The 19,809-nt window shown below is 36.5% G+C and overlaps 1 protein-coding gene across 1 annotated transcript in view; it reads left to right on the top strand.

The window, feature by feature from the left end:
• The window catches only part of TPPP (tubulin polymerization promoting protein), a 156,786-nt gene that overhangs the window by 120,760 nt on the left and 16,217 nt on the right, over positions 1 to 19,809 (top strand). Inside the window, exon 4 of the mRNA XM_053714346.1 lies at positions 16,519 to 16,672. Within this exon, the coding sequence (XP_053570321.1) occupies positions 16,519 to 16,672 (154 nt within the window). The remainder of the gene's footprint in view (positions 1 to 16,518; positions 16,673 to 19,809) is intronic.

Genomic DNA, 19,809 nt, shown 5'->3' with positions numbered 1-19,809 from the left:
CAAACACTGTCCATGCAGTTTAACAAACAAACAGCTGATCGCTGATCCGTAGTGACAGGCGCAAGGTGGGCGTGGCCTTACGCGTTTCACGGTTACGTCACCGCTTTGTCAGAGGAATATCCACGCCCATTGGAAGCTTCCCTTAAATGCGATCGAGCTCAATATAGACCGCCCACCTTAGCGTCTCGCTCTAATAGCGATACAATATTGCAGTCCTGTTACGGAGTTCCCTGACCATATCTGTTAACCCATTAAGGTGAGTATAACATTACAAACAATACGGGTCTTAAGAACAATACATTAATTCAATCCCAATATATTTTATCTATACGTTTTAAAAAAATATATATACATAAACCTAATACTCAATTCACTTCTGATATATCTTGTCAGTGAGCAGCTTATTAAAAATCTTTTATTTATATTTCATAAATTAATATTTGATAATATGATCACACCCAAATATAAAGTATATATTAAGTGGGTTTAACATCCAAGAAAAACAATAAAAACTATGTATGTATCCAATTAATAAAAAATATTTAATAAATAACAACAATTCTAAATCATTATTTACAAGAAAATAAATATATACTAAGAGAGAGGTTGCGTAAATTGTTCTTAAAGTTAATGCATTAATGGACACACAGTCTAAAGGGAGATTTTCTATAAATATTCCTATATAAAAAAAAATTATATTAAAAACATAAATATTTTAATCTAATAAAAATGCCTGTATATCTACCTTCCTATTGAGACCATACGGTTCTAGAGTCTTAAGTTTGTGTATCCAAAAAGTTTCACGTTTGCGTAACTGTAAAAGTCTGTTGCCCCTCCTTTTGTCTAATACCACTTGTTCTATTGCTTTAAATTTCAGACATTTAGGGCTACTCTGGTGTATATCCCTGAAATGATCGTATACACCGTGGGAAACTCTCTCCAGAGGTGATATTATTTATATGTTCATTTATTCTCCTCTTGAGGGTACATTTCGTTCTCCCCCAGTATTGTTTCCCACAGCTGCATTCAAAGATATACACCACGAACTTGGACTGGCAGTTTAAAAAAGATTTGATAGGAAAACATTTATTATTAGTGTTGGATTTTACCTCTTTATTGTTTGGATCTGCATATTGACATACATTGCAGTTTTTTTCTCTTGCACTTATAAAAGCCCTTATGTTGATCCGTCAACCAGGACTTATTGGTTCTAATCTCTCTCAGAGCACTGGGTGCTAATATATTTTTTATTGATCTATTTTTCTTAAAGATAACTCTTGGTTTATCCTCTAATATCTCTTTCAAAACTGGATCTTCTTTTAGAACATACCAATATTTACGGATGATTTTTTTCTATTTCGTTAGCCGAGTTGTTATATTTCGTTAGAAATAGATTATTTCTCCTCTGCATTGATGAAGTTTTTCTGTTATCATTGCCTCTTAGGAGAGTCTTTCTGTCAAGCTGTCTAGTTTTATTCAAACTTTGTTCTATTACATCATTAGCATAACCCTTAGCTTCAAATTTAGTTACTAATTATTTGGCTTCCAATTCAATGGCCTCCAGTTTGGTGCAATTTCTTTTTACCCTTTGAAATTGCCCATAGGGTATATTATTCACCCATTTCTTATGATGACAACTTTTAGCGTGTAAATAGCTATTAGAATCAGTCTGTTTTTTATATAGCGTAGTAATCACCTTTTTCCCCTCATGTTGCAATGTTAAGTCCGAAAAATCAATTTTGGATTTATTGCTATTATGGGTAAATTTTAAATTCTTATCATCTGAATTTACATATGTGATGAATGATTCTAATGATTCTACATCTCCTCTCCAGAGGACAATAACGTCATCTATAAATCTCCGCCATAAAATGATGTTATGTTTAAAGGGGTTATTACTCCAGATGTATTGGTCTTCCCAACTCCCCATATATAGGTTGGCATAATTGGGTGCAAATTTAGTACCCATTGCCGTACCGCTTAATTGGAGGAAATATTCTTTATCGAAGAGGAAATAGTTTTTAGTGAGGATGAAATTTATTGCCTCTAATAGAAACCATATTTTGATTTCTGACAGATGTTCATGTTTTTTGAGAAAATATTCTATACTCTTAATACCCTCTTTATGGGGTATACTAGTATACAACGCAGTAACGTCTAATGTTAACCAAATGAATTCTTCATTCCATTCAACCTCCTCCATGATGTTCAATACATGTAGAGTATCCCTAATATAGGATTGTAATGTAGTTACCATTGGTTTGAGGAAAAAGTCCACATATTCGGACAATTTACAAGTCAGGGAATCAATCCCTGAAATGATTGGCCTACCTGGAGGAGTTTTTTGATCTTTATGTATCTTTGGTAGATAATAAAAGGTCACTACCCTACAATTTTCATTATACAAAAAGAGTTTTTCATCCAAAGTTATTGCCCCCAGGTTTTTAGCTTTATTTAGAAGTTCCAATAGAATTTTAATAAATTTATGTGTTGGATCCCTCAGTAATTTTTTATAGGTTTCTTTGTCATTTAGAATTCGGGGGGATTCTTTTAAGTAATCAGTTCTGTTTAAGATCACTATGCTCCCTCCCTTATCTGCTTCTCTTATGACAATTTCATTATCTCTTTACAGATTTTTTTAAAGCTCTTAATTCATATTCATTTAAATTCCGTTTATTTTGATTTTGTCTTACGTTGTTGCTATTTTTTTCACATAGAGTTGTTAAATATTTTTCCACCAACCTTTGGAATACAGGGATATAGTTCCCCTGAGAATGTAGTGGATAAAATATCAATTTTGGTTTAAAAGTATTTTGTATCCCATAAGTACTTTCAAATTGTAAAGTATCTAGTAGAGATAGAGTATATTGATCCAAACCTGTTTTCTAACTACTCTCCCCCTCAGTACTGGATTCTAAGGATATTAAATTCGTAACGGCTAGATTTAGAGTTTTGTCGGTAGAGTCCACAGAATGGCTGCGTTAGGCTCCAAAAAGGGAGCGTACAGGCATATTTAACGCCACTGCAACTCTCGATACCAGAGTTGCTTACGGACGCGGCCAGCCTCAAAAACGTGCTCGTGCACGATTACCCCATAGGAAACAATGGGGCTGTTTGAGCTGAAAAAAAACCTAACACCTGCAAAAAAGCAGTGTTCAGCTCCTAACGCAGCCCCATTGTTGTCTATGGGGAAACACTTCCTACGTCTACACCTAACACTCTAACATGTACCCCGAGTCTAAACACCCCTAACCTTACACTTATTAACCCCTAATCTGCCGCCCCCGCTATCGCTGACACCTGCATATTATTTTTAACCCCTAATCTGCCGCTCCGTAAACCGCCGCTACTTACATTATCCCTATGTACCCCTAATCTGCTGCCCCTAACACCGCCGACCCCTATTTTATATTTATTAACCCCTAATCTGCCCCCCACAATGTCGCCTCCACCTAACTACACTGATTAACCCCTAATCTGCCGAGCGGACTGCACCGCTATTATAATAAAGTTATTAACCCCTAATCCGCCTCACTAACCCTATAATAAATAGTATTAACCCCTAATCTGCCCTCCCTAACATCGCCGACACCTAACTTCAAACATTAACCCCTAATCTGCCGACTGGAGCTCACCGCTATTCTAATAAATGTATTAACCCCTAAAACTAAGTCTAACCCTAACACTAACACCCCCCTAAGTTAAATATAATTTAAATCTAACGAACTAAATTAACTCTTATTAAATAAATTATTCCTATTTAAAGCTAAATACTTACCTGTAAAATAAACCCTAATATAGCTACAATATAAATTATAATTATATTATAGCTATTTTAGGATTTATATTTATTTTACAGGTAACTTTGTATTTATTTTAACCAGGTACAATAGCTAAAATAGTTAAAATAATTACAAAATTACGTGTAATAGAATGCCAATAGAATGCAAGCTCAATCTGATTGGCTGATCGGATCGGCCACTCGGATTGAACTTGATTCTGATTGGCTGATTCCATCAGCCAATCAGAATTTTCCTACCTTAATTCCGATTGGCTGATAGAATCCTATCAGCCAATCGGAATTCGAGGGACGCCATCTTGGATGACGTCCCTTAAAGGAGCCTTCATTCATCGGTAGTCCGTCGGGCCAGCAGGATGTTCCGCGTCGGAGGTCTTCAAGATGGATCCGGAAGAAAGAAGATTGAAGATGCCGTTGATAGAAGACTTCAGCCGGATCATGGACCTCTTCAGCTCCCGCTTGGATGATGACTTCATCCGGATCATGGACATCTTCAGCCCCCTGCTTGGGCTTGGATCAGGACATCGGAGGAGCTCTTCTGGATCGATCGGTGAACCTGGTATGGTGAAGATAAGGTAGGAAGATCTTCAGGGGCTTAGTGTTAGGTTTATTTAAGGGGGGTTTGGGTTAGATTAGGGGTATGTGGGTGGTGGGTTGTAATGTTGGGGGGGGGTATTGTATGTGTTTTTTTACAGGCAAAAGAGCTGAATTCTTTGGGGCATGCCCCGCAAAGGGCCCTGTTCAGGGCTGGTAAGGTAAAAGAGCTTTGAACTTTAGTAATTTAGAATAGGGTAGGGCATTTTTTTATTTTGGGGGTCTTTGTTATTTTATTAGGGGGTTTAGAGTAGGTGTAATTAGTTTAAAATTGTTGTAATATTTTTCTGATATTTGTAAATATTTTTTTATTTTTTGTAACTTAGTTCTTTTTTATTTTTTGTACTTTAGTTAGTTTATTTAATTGTATTTATTTGTAGATATTGTATTTAATTAATGTATTGATAGTGTAGTGTTAGGTTTAATTGTAGGTAATTGTAGGTATTTTATTTAATTAATTTATTGATAGTGTAGTGTTAGGTTTAATTGTAACTTAGGTTAGGATTTATTTTACAGGTAATTTTGTAATTATTTTAACTATTTTAGCTATTGTACCTGGTTAAAATAAATACAAAGTTACCTGTAAAATAAATATAAATCCTAAAATAGCTATAATATAATTATAATTTATATTGTAGCTATATTAGGGTTTATTTTACAGGTAAGTATTTAGCTTTAAATAGGAATAATTTATTTAATAAGAGTTAATTTATTTCGTTAGATTGAAATTATATTTAATTTAGGGGGGTGTTAGGGTTAGGGTTAAAATTAGCTTTAGGGGTTAAAAAATGTATTAGAGTAGCAGTGAGCTCCGATCGGCAGATTAGGGGTTAATACTTGAAGTTAGGTGTCGGCGATGTTAGGGAGGGAAGATTAGGGGTTAATACTATTTATTATAGGGTTATTGAGGCGGGAGTGAGGCGGATTAGGGGTTAATACATTTATTATAGTAGCGGTGAGGTCCGGTCGGCAGATTAGGGGTTAATAAGTGTAGGCAGGTGGAGGCGACGTTGAGGGGGGCAGGTTAGGGGTTAATAAATATAATATAGGGGTCAGCGGTGTTAGGGGCAGCAGATTAGGGGTACATAGCTATAATGTAGCTGGCGGCGGCGTGCGGATGGCAGATTAGGGGTTAATAAGTGTAGGTAGCTGGCGGCGACATTGTGGGGGGCAGATTAGGGGTTAATAAATATAGGGGTCGGCGGTGTTAGGGGCAGCAGATTAGGGGTACATAAGGATAACGTAGGTGGCGGTCGGCAGATTAGGGGTTAAAAAATGTAATCGAGTGTCGGCGATGAGGGGGGGGGGCTCGGTTTAGGGGTACATAGGTAGTTTATGGGTGTTAGTGTACTTTAGAGCACAGTAGTTAAGAGCTTTATGAACCGGCGTTAGCCAAAAAAGCTCTTAACTACTGACTTTTTTCTGCGGCTGGAGTTTTGTCATTAGAATTCTAACGCTCACTTCAGACACTCTAAATACCGGAGTTAGGAAGATCCCATTGAAAAGATAGGATACGCAATTGACGTAAGGGGATCTGACTGACTCCAAATACCGGCGGTAGCCTAAAACCAGCGTTAGGAGCCTCTAACGCTGGTTTTCACGGCTACCGCCAAACTCTAAATCTAGGCCTAAGAGATTCCCAATCCTCCACTTTCAGATTAGTGTTATCTTTATTCTTTGGTTTTGTTCTTTCAAAGTGGCGTGTTAAAGTTAATTTTCGAATGAATTTATTCAAATCTATGAATAACTCAAATGAGTTGGGGTTTTCAGACGGAGAGAAGGAAAGACCTTTTTTAAGTAAACTTAATTCTGCCGGAGTTAATTTTTTATCAGATAAGTTAAATATTTTTGCGTTATCCTTATTTAGAATCACTTTCTTCTCTTTATTTTGTACAATTCGTCCCCCTCGCTTTCCTCGTCTGACTCTATGGGTCTTTTCTGTCTTGTGTAAAAGTGAGTAATTGGTACATTTCCTCTTTCTACTATTTGTGTTTTTGTTAATTTCCCTGATTTCCTAAAAAAGAGGGATTATCTTTACTTTTTCCTGGCCTGTTATTTTCATGACTATTGCTTATTATCTGTGTATCAGAGAAGTATTTAGAAGATGTTGGCTCCTCTCTATCCTCCCTCTCATGTGTTATAGTTACTGGTCTTGAATTTTGTTTATTGTTCTTTTTATAAACATTCTGAGATTTTTTATAACCTCTTTTAGGTTGACCATTGATGTGTCTGTTATATTCTCTGTCTTTATTTGAAGTTTTTTCATTATACAAATGATCAGGGTAATGGTTATAATTATTAGAGTCCCTTCTGCGCCAATTTTGAGAGTTTCCTCTAGGACCATGAGAAAAATGGAAACCATCATCCTTTGATTTATTATTTTGATGGTGCCTAGGTTGTTGAATTGAAGCCTGTTTAAAACTTCTTTTCCTATTTGGATATTCAGTTCTTATACGGGTGTTTGTACTTTTTGTTTTTAAAAAAACCTCCTCCATGTCATTCACCCCTTCTATATGTAATATATATATTGTATATACTGTATTAGGCTACAATGTGTGATTTTGTAAAATTTTGGGATGGTGGTGTGCCGCAGGATTTTTTAATTAAAAAAAAGGTTGAAATCACTGGATTAGAATACTGCTGTGGGACAAACATGATACAAAGGCACTGGGGAAAAAACATGTGGTAACTGCATTTCAAACTAATTTGGGTAACTCTGAATTTGAAAACTCTGTGCAAAACAACTCTTGTAAAATATTTAAATTGTCCTATTTAAAAATATTTATTTATAAAATGTTAAGTTATGTGTAACAAAAAACTTTGCATTGAACTTTATTTATTTTATCCCCTCCAGACTTAAAGGGATGGTAAACTCAGTATAGGCATAATATTTTATCAATATTGTCGATTTACAATACATCTTCACAAGAAATTTCCATTTAAACATCATATATACAGTTGCTTACAATTTAATAACAAAGAATATATAGGTTCCGTAAAATCGCCATCCCACCGTGACGTCACATTGATTTTTCAATTCTGTGTCCAATGAACAATCCTGTCGCCAGACAGGCTTCCTGCAATACAATTTTTTGCGCATGCGCCTTAACGAGCAAAACCTTAGATCGTAAGACCCAATCAACAGCCTATAAATCCTTAGAAGATTTTGCGCGTGCAAGTTATATGTGATGCATGCGTGTTATGTTATTTTCCATACGGCACGCACGGCACGCTAAAGTAAGCACTGTATCGTATACTATTAGTATACGATACATTCTTTACTTGGAACAGTGCCAGTAATATCGGGAGCGAGCGAACACTCTGACATGAATAGAGGGTGGAGACAGGACAAAGCACAGAATAGTGTTAGAGAAAGATAAGAGGGGCGGAGCGAGGCGGAGAGATGCGGCGCAAAAAGGTTATAGAAGATAATTAAAATTTACAATAAAATGCATATAAATATAAAAAAAAGGATAATGCGGTTTTGTAATTTGTAAACATACTAATGTAAATATGTAATTGTAATTTACATGAGTTTACCATCCCTTTAATACTGTTATATTCCACACAGTCATTGGTGGAATCTGGGACACCCTTAGCATTTGCAGGGCCCCGGACAAGACAAATATGCGGGGACCCACATCCAACCACTCTTATTCCCCTCCCAATGTATACACTGTCCCCTGTTTGGCTGACCCCTGTCCCAATATTCAGTGTTACCTTTATAAAGAATAACAGTATATATTACACCTCCTCATACCATAAATATTTCTTCATACACTAAATACAGTATATACATTGCACCTTCTAATACCCTCACCCCTGAAATTCTCTCCCTACCTCTTTAATCACAATAAGCATCAAATCAAGTGCACATTTGTTTAAAATAGCGCACCAATTGCGGCAGAATTCAGGATTATTTCTGCCAATTGTGGGTGTATTTTTAATACGAAAACCCCTTGGAATTCTCTTAATTCTATGATATTCAGAAATAGTTATACCATGCAAATCTAACTCAATTTCCTTCTTTCTTAACTGTATCAGCTAATTATGTATGTCTACAGGACGGTTAGATCCTATAGCATCACTGAATGATTCAGAAAATAAAATCTGTTCAGCCTCCTCATCTGTTAGAGACAGTGGGTCATATCTATCAAGCTCCGAATGGAGCTTGATGCCCCATGTTTCTGGCAAGCCTGCAGTTATGAAGCAACGGTCACAAAGACCGCTGCTCCATAACCTGTCCGCCTGCTCTGAGCATGCGGACAGACATCGCCGCAATTCAACCCGATCGAATACGATCGGGTTGATTGACACCCCCCTGATTGGCCGCGAGTCAGAAGGGGGGGGCGTTGCACCAGCAGCTCTTGTGAGCTGCTGGTGCAATGTTAAATGCAGAGAGCGTATTGCTCTCCGCATTTAGCGAGGTTTGCGGACCTGATCCGCACTGTCGGATCAGGTCCGCAAGACCTTTGAGAAATAGAGGCCAGTGTCTCTGCATGCTCTGTAGTTGCTCCTGCCTTGGTAAGGAAATCTTCCATATCACTGTTAACCTTGTTGTGTAACAAGAGATATATAAGGCAATCAATAGGAGTGCAAAAAGGAAACGGGTACAATATAAATCGAACCACTGCACTCCCTTGCTGTTTTCTCTATGAGAGATGGAGATCCACTGTTACACTATATTTTTGCTGTGTTTGAAGCGAGATTAAATATTTATGCTTAGGAGCATAGTACTGAGTAAATAATTTTTTCAATGCTTGTGACACTTCCATCTATATTATGTTTAGGTTTAGACTTTTGTAATAGATTTGTATTCCGTAAGTGTCTGTCACTCTCTGATCCGGCTCTAGATATATCTTAATTTTTTATTTTTTTTAGTTGCAAGTATATTTTTATTTTGCTGCAGGTAGTGTTCACTTTTTTCTGCTTGCTGGTTGTCAGGGCGATAGTTTTTTCTGCTTACTGCTCTGATTGGCTTGTTGTTTGGCCTGGGGGCTTTAAAGTCTTTGGTTAATAAAGGGGAAGTATGTGATAGCCGGGCCCAGATCAGGTATGAAATCACTTCTGGTTTGATGATTTGTTCTGTGTTTCCATGTGTGACATTGTAAATATGTAAGTAGAACTTTTTGTGATTAGCTGTGTACTGTTTTGACAGATTTGTACCCTTGACAAAGGTCCAATGTGAGGACCGAAATACCAGATAATAAATAATTTTTTTGAATTAAGCAAGAGTGCCTGGTTTACTATACAGTGTGTCTATTTCTATGGACTGAGCACCTGCGGATTTGCACAGCAAGGGAGTGCAGTGGTTTGATTTATATATATATATATATTAGGATATTAGTTAAAAGTTCTATAAAAGGAAATAAATGTTCTCTCTTCTATGTCCTATTGAACACACTGTTGAAATGGGGCATAGGAGAGACCTTTTTTTTTTTTTTATAGTGTGTTTGGTGCTGCACTGCTGCTTATGCCTAGTTACTTGGCATACCCATTGCTCTTGTATCTTAGCTATATGGCTGCTGCTATATTATGTATATTATATTTTATACTCTTAAAGTCACTAAGTCAGTCTTTATTTGTATAATACTACTCCAGTGCTGGATGAGTTAATTGGAACTGGATTGTAAATGGAATCTCTAGGCAACCATCTTTTTTCCCCTTAGTTTAATAGAAAAATATATTTAGAAGTTTAGAAAATTAGAATAGTGTACATACTTTATCAATCTGAAGTCTAAATTATATAGTTTGTTGTGCAGCTCATACAATTCACCTCAACATACAATTTAATCATTGTTTATGGTCAATCTAAAATTGAAACAAACTGATGTATAGCAAAGGCAGGAGAGTTCTACTACACTTTGCCATCCAATTATTTTCACACTTCATGAAATAAAAAAATCCAATCTCCTATATGGGAATATTTTATTAACAATTTATAAGTAATATACATAAGCTTATTTGATGATAAATAAAAATCACCTTAATGCCATTTTATTTCCTAAGATATGGTCAGTCCACAACGTCATCATTTACTATTGGGAATATCACTTCTGGCCAGCAGGAGGAGGCAAAGAGCACCACAACAAAGCTGCTAAGTATCCCTTCCCATAAACCCCAGTCATTCTCTTTGCCTTGGTGCTTGGAGGATTGTTCGGTGGGCGGGAGCTCACATTTGTTTTCTATCCACTATTCATGTTTCAGGAGTGGATACCGGGACCGGACTTATTCAGAAGTCAGATTTTTTTTCCCCCAGGGAGTGGGCACTTCTTCCGGAGGTGTTCCCCAGGTTAACCCTCTAATAGGGGGGTTCTGGAGTTGGAGATGACATTTTGCCAAGCTTCCAAGGTAAGTTTATAGGTCAGGAGATCAGCAGGCTGCTCTGTTAAATTATCTGGCGGTTACTTGGGACTTTAGTCTAACATCCATGTTCCTCTGTTTTGATCTCCTTCCACGAGTCATTGCTCGTATAGGAGTGAGCAGCTGTATTTTAGTAGTTCCTGTATAATCTTGCTGGTTCTGGCATGCAGACCTAGCAGAGATGTATCTCTTCCACCTTGGTGGTTGATCCTGAGGAAGGACCTTCTAATTCCTTCATTTCAAATTTATTTTCTCTGAAGCTTTATGCTTGGAGATTGAATGCTTAGTTCTGTCTATGCGTGGGTTTCTGAATCGATCATTGTGACCATGATTCAGTTTCGTAAGCATGTTACTGGTAACTTTTACCATACAGTATGGCGTAATTCCCTTATTGGTGTGAATCCCAGGGCTACTCTTGAAAGTAGGGTCAGGATTCCTAGAGTTTTTGTCCTTTCTCTGGGTAGGTCTAGAGAACGTTTTTTCAGTTTTCTGCATTTCCCTTTTTAATATTCAAGGGTCTGGCGAATGTGTAATCTTTTGTCAGGCCCTGGTTAGTATCAGGCCTGTGTTTAAGTCTGTTGCTCCTTTTGGAGCATTTACCTTGTTCTTAAGGTCTTGCAGTAGGCTCAGTTTGAGCCATTGTATTCCATAGATATTAAGCTTTTATCTTGGAAGGTTTTGTTTTTTATTCCTATTTTTTCTGCTCGGAGAGTCTCGGCGTTGCAGTATGATTCGCCTTATTTGATTTTTCATACTGATAAGGCTGTTCTTCGTTCTAAGTTGGAATTTCTTCCTATAGTGGTTTCGGTTAGAAACATTAATCTGGAAATTGTTGTTCCTTCTCTATGTCCTAATCCTTCTTTTTATAAGGAACATTTGTTGCACAATTTGGATGTGTGCGTGCTCTAAGATTCTATCTCAGGTGACTGGATTTTTATAGTCCTCTGCCTTGTTTGTTGTTTCTCTGTAAAGTGTAAAGGTCAGAAAGCGTCTGCTACTTCTTTTTCTTTCTGGTTGAGAAGTATATCATTTTGGTTAGCAGCCTCCTGAGAGAATTACGGTTAATTCCGAGGACTGATTTCCTTTTTTCTGGGGCTTTCAAAAATGAAGCTTCTGTGGAACAGATTTGCAAGGCTGCAACTTGGTCTTCTCTACATTCTTTTTCGAAATTTTCAAATTTGATTCTTTTGCCTCGGCTGAGGTTTCTTTTGGGAGAAAGGTTCTTTAAGTGGTTGTGCCTTCTATTTAGGTCTACCTGTCTTGTCCCTCCCTAGTCATCTGTGTTCTCTAGCTTGGGTATTGGTTCCCAACAGTAAATGATGATTTTGTGGACATATCTTAGGAAACAAAACAAAATTTATGCTTACCTGATGATAAATGTATTTATTTCCGGATATGGTGAGTCCACGACCCGCCCTTTATTTTAAGACAGTTATTCATTTACTAAACCTCAGGCACCTCTACACCTTTGTGTTACCCCTTTTTCTCCATTTCCCTTCGGTCGAATGACTGGGGTTTGTGGGAAGAGAAGTGATACTTAACAGCTTTGCTGTGGTGCTCTTTGCCTCCTCTTGCTGGCCAGGAGTGATATTCCCAACAGTAAATGATGACGTTGTGGACTCACCAAAACCCGGAAATAAATTCATTTATCAGGTAAGCATACATTTTGTTTTATTGTTAATGGTCTGAATGATACAAATTTGATTACTAATTGATGTCTCAAATAATAAATCATACTATTTCTCATTTGGCATTCCTGTTTTACTAATGCTCCCTTAACGGGACAGTAAATTCAAAATTAAACTTTAATGATTCAGATAGAGCTTTCTGATTAACATTATCTAATTTGCTTCGTTCTCTTGGTATCCTTTGCTAAAAAATACATCATTTTGCTCAGGATCAGCAAAACACTGATGGAATCTAGCTACTAATTGGTGACTGCACATACATTCCTGTTATTGGCTTTTCTGCTAGTTTCCAGTTGTGCATTACTGTTCCTTCAACCAAATCCCATCATTGAAATCACACAATCCCATCAACGATCGCTTGATTTCAACTGTTGCTTGTTTGTTTACATCACAACTTTGTTCATATGTAGACAAAGAAGTCCCGACAGGAAAGGGTTAATAATGGATTTTTATCATGTTTGAAAATTGGAGTCTAGTTTTTGCTAGGAATGTAACTAATGGAAAATCTAATTTTAACTATAATCTTTACATCTAAAACATTTGCTGCTATAATCAAGAAATATTAATTAAGCTTATTTTTTTTATTATTCTACTATTTAAAAATATAAATTGATGAATTGATTAAAATGATCATAAAGAGTAAAGGAACATAATACAATGTCCTCTTAGTGTTACAGGGCATGACAAATTCATGGCACCAGGTTACCATGGCAGCTTAAAAGCTAAACCTGGAACCTTAAATTGTGAACCCTAAATGCACTGTCACACCTTGAAGCAGTATGCAATGTAGCTAGAGGAGTGGATCCATGCTGAGATGGTTGCTGGGACCAAATATTTAAAACATTTGTAGGGACTTTTATTATTACAGTTTTTGCAATTTTTAAAAAATGCCATTGGTTCTTAATTTATTGTTTTTCTTTAAATCCTAATACATTCAGATACAGATCTCATCATTCTCATAATTAAAAGACATTTGGTTTTGGAATTTATCATTTGATTAACATAGACAGCATAAAAATGTTTAAAAAGAAGGAGACCATTTTTAATCCTTAGATTAAAAAATGGGGTACACTGGATAGCACTCTTGCCTAAGGGATGCTGGCTTGAGAGTTAGAACAGAGGTTCTTAGGAGGAATAACGGTAATAACCGTAGCAAATTAAAATATAACCTTTATTAGGATAGAAATTAAAAACTATGCTCCACAAACAAACATATATGGTTAAATTAAAAACACAAGATGTGGCTGAGATTGAAATAATCTGAAAGTCCACTTGCGTGGAAAAGGATTGCCAAGGGGGTTTATCTTCACCCTAAAATATAATGATTCGTAACTAAAGAGTTTATTCTCACCCTAGGATGTAATAATCCATAGCTAAGAGCAAATTCCCTTAAATACACAATTAAAGTACTGATGATGGAGAGTCACTATCGTAGATATCACACACAACCAACTATGGCTATTTGTTAATTTTACATGAATTTCTAGCGTATTCACATAAATTATGGGTAATTCATGTGGCGGTTGGTTGGAATTATTCTGATGTGCTTTTTGATCAACTCATTGAGTTAGTGTGAAGTTACAGTGTGATTGTTTGATCAAAAGAGGGATGAGAATAATATTCTGGGCTTCTTGTTGTACAGAGTAATATATTTAGATAAACATCTGTTGTGTAGTTCCATTAATATTACTCGATTTCTAAATCTCTTAGATTGGCCTTTCTATATATACTCCTCTACTCTTGTGCCATACTATATAGATGTTTATAAACTCTATAAGTGTGTTGATACCGAGTGATGGCAAACTTACTGTAACCAGAATTTATTTTATAATGTTATACTTCTCCACATTAAATCATTGGCAGATCGTTTTCTATAACCTTAGTATATAATCACCATGTAATGTCACAAGTATATAACTTCAGGCATACCATTACTGTATTACAAATTGTTTGACATCAAGTGAAACTTGTACAAGGTTTTATAATACTATTTAATATGAAGTGTGGTTAGCCAATTGTATTTGCTAATAGGAGGCTCTATTTTGCCTTTCACTGGTTAGTGGTGCATCGGTATTTGGCTATTAATACTGCAGACAAGTTGTCCCGGCTTTTCAATATCTAAATATCTATAGGTTGCTCCCGGTATCAACACACTTATAGAGTTTATAAACATCTATATAGTATGGCACAAGTAAGTAAAATTCATATTCAATTGTTATTAGAATCTATATAGAGGAGTATATATAGAAAGGCCAATCTAAGAGATTTAGAAATCGAGTAATATTAATGGAACTAAACAACAGATGTTTATCTAAATATATTACTCTGTACAACAAGAAGCCCAGAATATTATTCTCATCCCTCTTATGATCAAACAATCACACTGTAACTTCACACTAACTCAATCAGGCCCATTTATCAAGCTCCGTACGGAGCTTGAAGGGCCGTGTTTCTGGCGAGTCTTCAGACTCGCCAGAAACACAAGTTATGAAGCAGCGGTCTAAAGACCGCTGCTCCATAACCCTGTCCGCCTGCTCTGAACAGGCGGACAGGAATCGCCGGACATCAACCCGATCGAATACGATCGGGTTGATTGAGAGCTCCCTGCTGGCGGCCGATTGGCCGCGAGTCAGCAGGGGGCGGCGTTGCACCAGCAGCTCTTGTGAGCTGCTGGTGCAATGTTAAATGCGGAGAGCGTATTGCTCTCCGCATTTAGCGAGGTCTTGCGGACCTGATCCGCAGTGTCGGATCAGGTCCGCAAGCCCTTTGATAAATGGGCCTGAATGAGTTGATCAAAAAGCACATCAGAATAATTCCAACCAACCGCCACATGAATTACCCATAATTTATGTGAATACGCTAGAAATTCATGTAAAATTAACAAATAGCCATAGTTGGTTGTGTGTGATATCTACGATAGTGACTCTCCATCATCTGTACTTTAATTGTGTATTTAAGGGAATTTGCTCTTAGCTATGGATTATTACATCCTAGGGTGAGAATAAACCCTTTAGTTACGAATCATTATATTTTAGGGTGGAGATAAACCCCCTTGGCAATCCTTTTGCACGCAAGTGGACTTTCAGATTATTTCAATCTCAGCCACATCTTGTGTTTTTAATGTAACCATATATGTTTGTTTGTGGAGCATAGTTTTTAATTTCTATCCTAATAAAGGTTATATTTTAATTTGCTACGGTTATTACCGTTATTCCTCCTAAGAACCTCTGTTCTAACTCTCAAGCCAGCATCCCTTAGGCAAGAGTGCTATCCAGTGTACCCCATTTTTTTATTTTAGGATTAAAAATTGTCTCCTTCTTTTTAGAAAAATAGTACACAGCACCTCACTCTGAGAATTATTAACAAGTGCAATTGCACACTACGACTACAAACAGAGAATCCTAAGTTTATATAGTAGTGCCATTAGTCCAGTTTTTTTCTTTTGTTGAGCATAAAAATGTTTACCTTATTTACCTTTATTTAATACTAATTCTATTGTTAATACTTATAACGCTATAATAAAAGAGCCTTTTCAGAAAACTTACTTAAAGGGATATGAAACCCAACATTTTCTCTTTAATGATTCAAATAGAGCATGAAATTTTAAACAACTTTCTAATTTACTTCTATTATCATTTTTTTTAATTATCTTGATATCTTTTGTTAAAAAGCAAGGACATAAGTTTAGGAGCCAGCCTATTTCTGGAGCACTATATGGCAGCAGTTTTGCAAGGATGTTATCCATTTGCAAGAGCACTATATGGCAGCACTATTTCCTGCCATGCAGTGCTACAGCTGCCTACCTAGGTATCTCTTCAATACAGAATATCATGGGAACAAAGCAAATTTGATGATAGAAGTTAATTGGAATTTTTTTTTAAATGCTATGCTCTGTCTGAATGGCAAAGGAAATGTTTTAGGTTCTATATCCCTTTAATCTATAAAGATATCTACAATGTTGGGATTTTTTATCCTCAGTTCTAATCTAAATTTTCTTTATTATAAAGTTTGTATTCATTCCATTTGTAGATCTTGAAAAAGTCATGCACTAAAGGTTGTTTCTTTATATCGTAGGGGACCATCTTCAAGAACAATTACTTTCCAACAGTTCCAGGATGCACTTCAAGAGCTCTCGGCAAAAAAGTTCAGGCAACATAGCAAAGAAGAAGCTACTGAAAAGATATACAAGTTAGTTGAAGGCAAAACACCAAAAATCACAGGAGTAACGGTAAGAAAAAAAGAAAATAACGTTTTGTTATGAATATAAAAGAGCACTGTTTAAATAGATATTTGTTCATGTAAATGGTTATGTTAATTCTGCTCATTTTGATTTGAATATAATAGGAAGTGGTTGTCTGTGCCCAGCTAGCCCTCCCACAACTCTATTGGAGGACTGTGACCCCTCCCAAGGAATAAAACAAAACCTTTTTAGCACATTGACATTGTAAAAAAAATAGGAAAAAAACTTTATTATTAATTATGTGTTTTTTTTTTTTTCAATGCAACAAAGAAAAATACTGTAATGTCCCTTTAAAGGTATTTCATCATGCTACCAACATTTTCCATTCATATTTGCCATACCATGATAGTTTTTTTTATTTATGTATTTAATATATTCTATTGAGTACCACTGCATTGCATTGACATCATTTTTCAACTTGGTATTTATGTGTGGACAGTATGCAATTTGCCACATTTGGGAACATTTCTGATACCGAATAATAGGCCGGTGACCTCTCAGAAAAGAAACACAAAAATGTAATGGTTGATAGTGTTGCAGAAATACAACAAATACATTTAAAATATAGGTACAAATCCCTAAATCTGGAATTCCAAAATCCAGAATTATTCTGAAATCTAAACGGTTTCATTAATATTTGTTTTAAATAAACAAATTACAATTTTCCCTGTCAGTAAGTCACCATCTTCTCTATCTGTGTCTATGGTTTGATTTTTGTGTTGTAAAATGCAAATGCTATATTTATTTAAAACAACTATTACCTTTCTGATGACAGTATTGCACTATGCCTCTAATGGTAATATCTATAGAAAAGTATTAAAAATGTATTAAAAAAACTATTGTCAAAATTATTCTGTTTGTAAAATGTGCTCCATTGTTATGTTACCCTTTGCTACTGGGAGCTAGCTGAACACACCAGTTGAGACAATGACAAGGGGGATATATATGCAGCCACCAGTCAGCAGCTAGCTCCCAGTAGTACATTATTGCTCCTTAACTCACCTAGGTATGCTTTTTAACAATACCAAGAGCACAAAGCAAATTAGATTATAAAAGTAAATTGGAAAATTGTTTAAAATTGTATTTTCTATTTGAATCCCGAAAGTTTAATTTTGACTTTACTGTCCCATTAAGGGTACATTAATAAAACAGTAATACCAAATGAGACGTATGATTTATTATTTGAGACATCAATTAGAAAACAATACATACAACTCAAGATTTTTAACTTTATTGATAAAGGTACAATTGATTTTCTAAAAAGATAGCATCTTATTTTTTTCTAACACCCCACACCGGCCAACTTTAGCCCCCCAAAACTGCCTAGTGCAGTTTAAATAAAAAAAAATGCTACTTGCAATGGCTGGTTATTTATCCCGTGCCCAAGAGTGGATTTGGATGGGGTAAGTAACTTTCACTGGGCTCCACTTTCATCCCCAATAAGGCACTTAATAAGTGCTGGGGCTTATAGTTACCCTGACTAGAACAATTATTCTTATCTCCATAGTGTCTGGTCTGGGGTTCTCATAACAGGGGATTGTATTTTCCCATCCTCTATCAGCCTAGGGAATAGAGTCTCAGGCTGTTCATGACCAGTACATTGGGGAGATCTGGAGACCCTGCTTATTCACCACTGTGAATAAGTCTCCTTTTTATTTGTCTACTCCGGTGGGGGTTTGATGATGTGTGAAAGGACTTGTGGTCCCTATTATTCAGAACCGCCACTTACTCTGATCCACTGGTCTTTCCTCAGTGTTCCGGTGTTGTTTTTATTTTGGAGTGATGGGGAGCTTGCACACTTCTAGTCAGGATGACCAGCGGCATTGTTTCACTTAGCACTTCACATAGGAGCGCTGAGTTTACACAGGTCCGTGGTCATGCTCTGTACATCATGGGGATGGGGGGGCCATCTTCGCACTGCAAGAAATGTTTAGTGTGCTCTGTCGGGCTCCATCATTTTCCGGTCTAGCTGTCTGGGAAGTGTTGCAACTGTGTCTCGGCTCTCTCTCTGACATTGTCAGTCGTCGTACAGGAGGGGGTTTACACTAGAGTAGTGGTGTGCTTGAAATAAATGTACACATAATTACATATGTTTATGTTGCGTTAGAAACATATTTCTCTTGTTAAGTGTATCCAGTCCACGGATCATCCATTACTTATGGGATATTCTCCTCCCCAACAGGACGTTGCAAGAGGATCACCCACAGCAGAGCTGTTATATAGCTCCTCCCCTCACTGTCATATCCAGTCATTCTCTTGCAACTCTCAACAAAGATGGATGTAGTAAGAGGAGTGTGGTGTATTATAGTTAGTTTTTAACTTCAATCAAAAGTTTGTTATTTTTAAATGGTACCGGAGTGTACTGTTTTATCAAAGGCAGCATTAGAAGAAGAATCTGCCTGTGATTTCTATGATCTTAGCAGAAGTAACTAAGATCCATTGCTGTTCTCACATATTCTGAGGAGTGAGGTAACTTCAGAGAGGGAATGGCGTGCAGGTTTTCCTGCAATAAGGTATGTGCAGTAAACATATTTCTAGGGATGGAACTTGCTAGAAAAATGCTGCTGATACCGGATTAATGTAAGTTAAGCCTAAATGCAGTGATTTAATAGCGAATGGTATCAGGCTTATTAACAGAGATACATACTCTTATAAAAGTGTAATATAAAAAGTTTGCTGGCATGTTAATCGTGACAAAACTTATTGGGGCCTAGTTTTTTCTCCATATGGCTGGCTTGAATTTTGCCTAGAAACAGTTTCCTGAGGTTTTCCACTGTTGTAATATGAGTGGGAGGGACCTATTTTAGAGCTTTTCTGCGCAGCTAAAATTACAGACAGAGACATTCAGCTTCCTTCTGCTTGATACAGGACATCTCTGAAGGGCTCTAAAGGCTTCAAAAGTCGTGTTTGAGGAGGGTAACAACCACAGTAGACTGTGGCAGTTGTTGTGACTGTGTTTAAAAACGTTTTTTGTCATTTATTATTCCGTTTTTGGTATTAAGGGGTTAATCATCCATTTGCAAGTGGGTGCAATGCTCTGCTAACTTGTTACATACAGTGTAAAAAATTCGTTTGTGTAACTGCCTTTTTTCACTGTTATTTCAAATTTTGCAAAATTTGTTTCT

The sequence above is a fragment of the Bombina bombina genome, chromosome 5, assembly GCF_027579735.1.
Source record: "Bombina bombina isolate aBomBom1 chromosome 5, aBomBom1.pri, whole genome shotgun sequence".
Taxonomy (NCBI): Eukaryota; Metazoa; Chordata; class Amphibia; order Anura; family Bombinatoridae; genus Bombina; species Bombina bombina.
The sequence above is the reverse complement of the archived record's forward strand: the minus strand, read 5'-3'. Positions and strand labels throughout refer to the sequence as shown.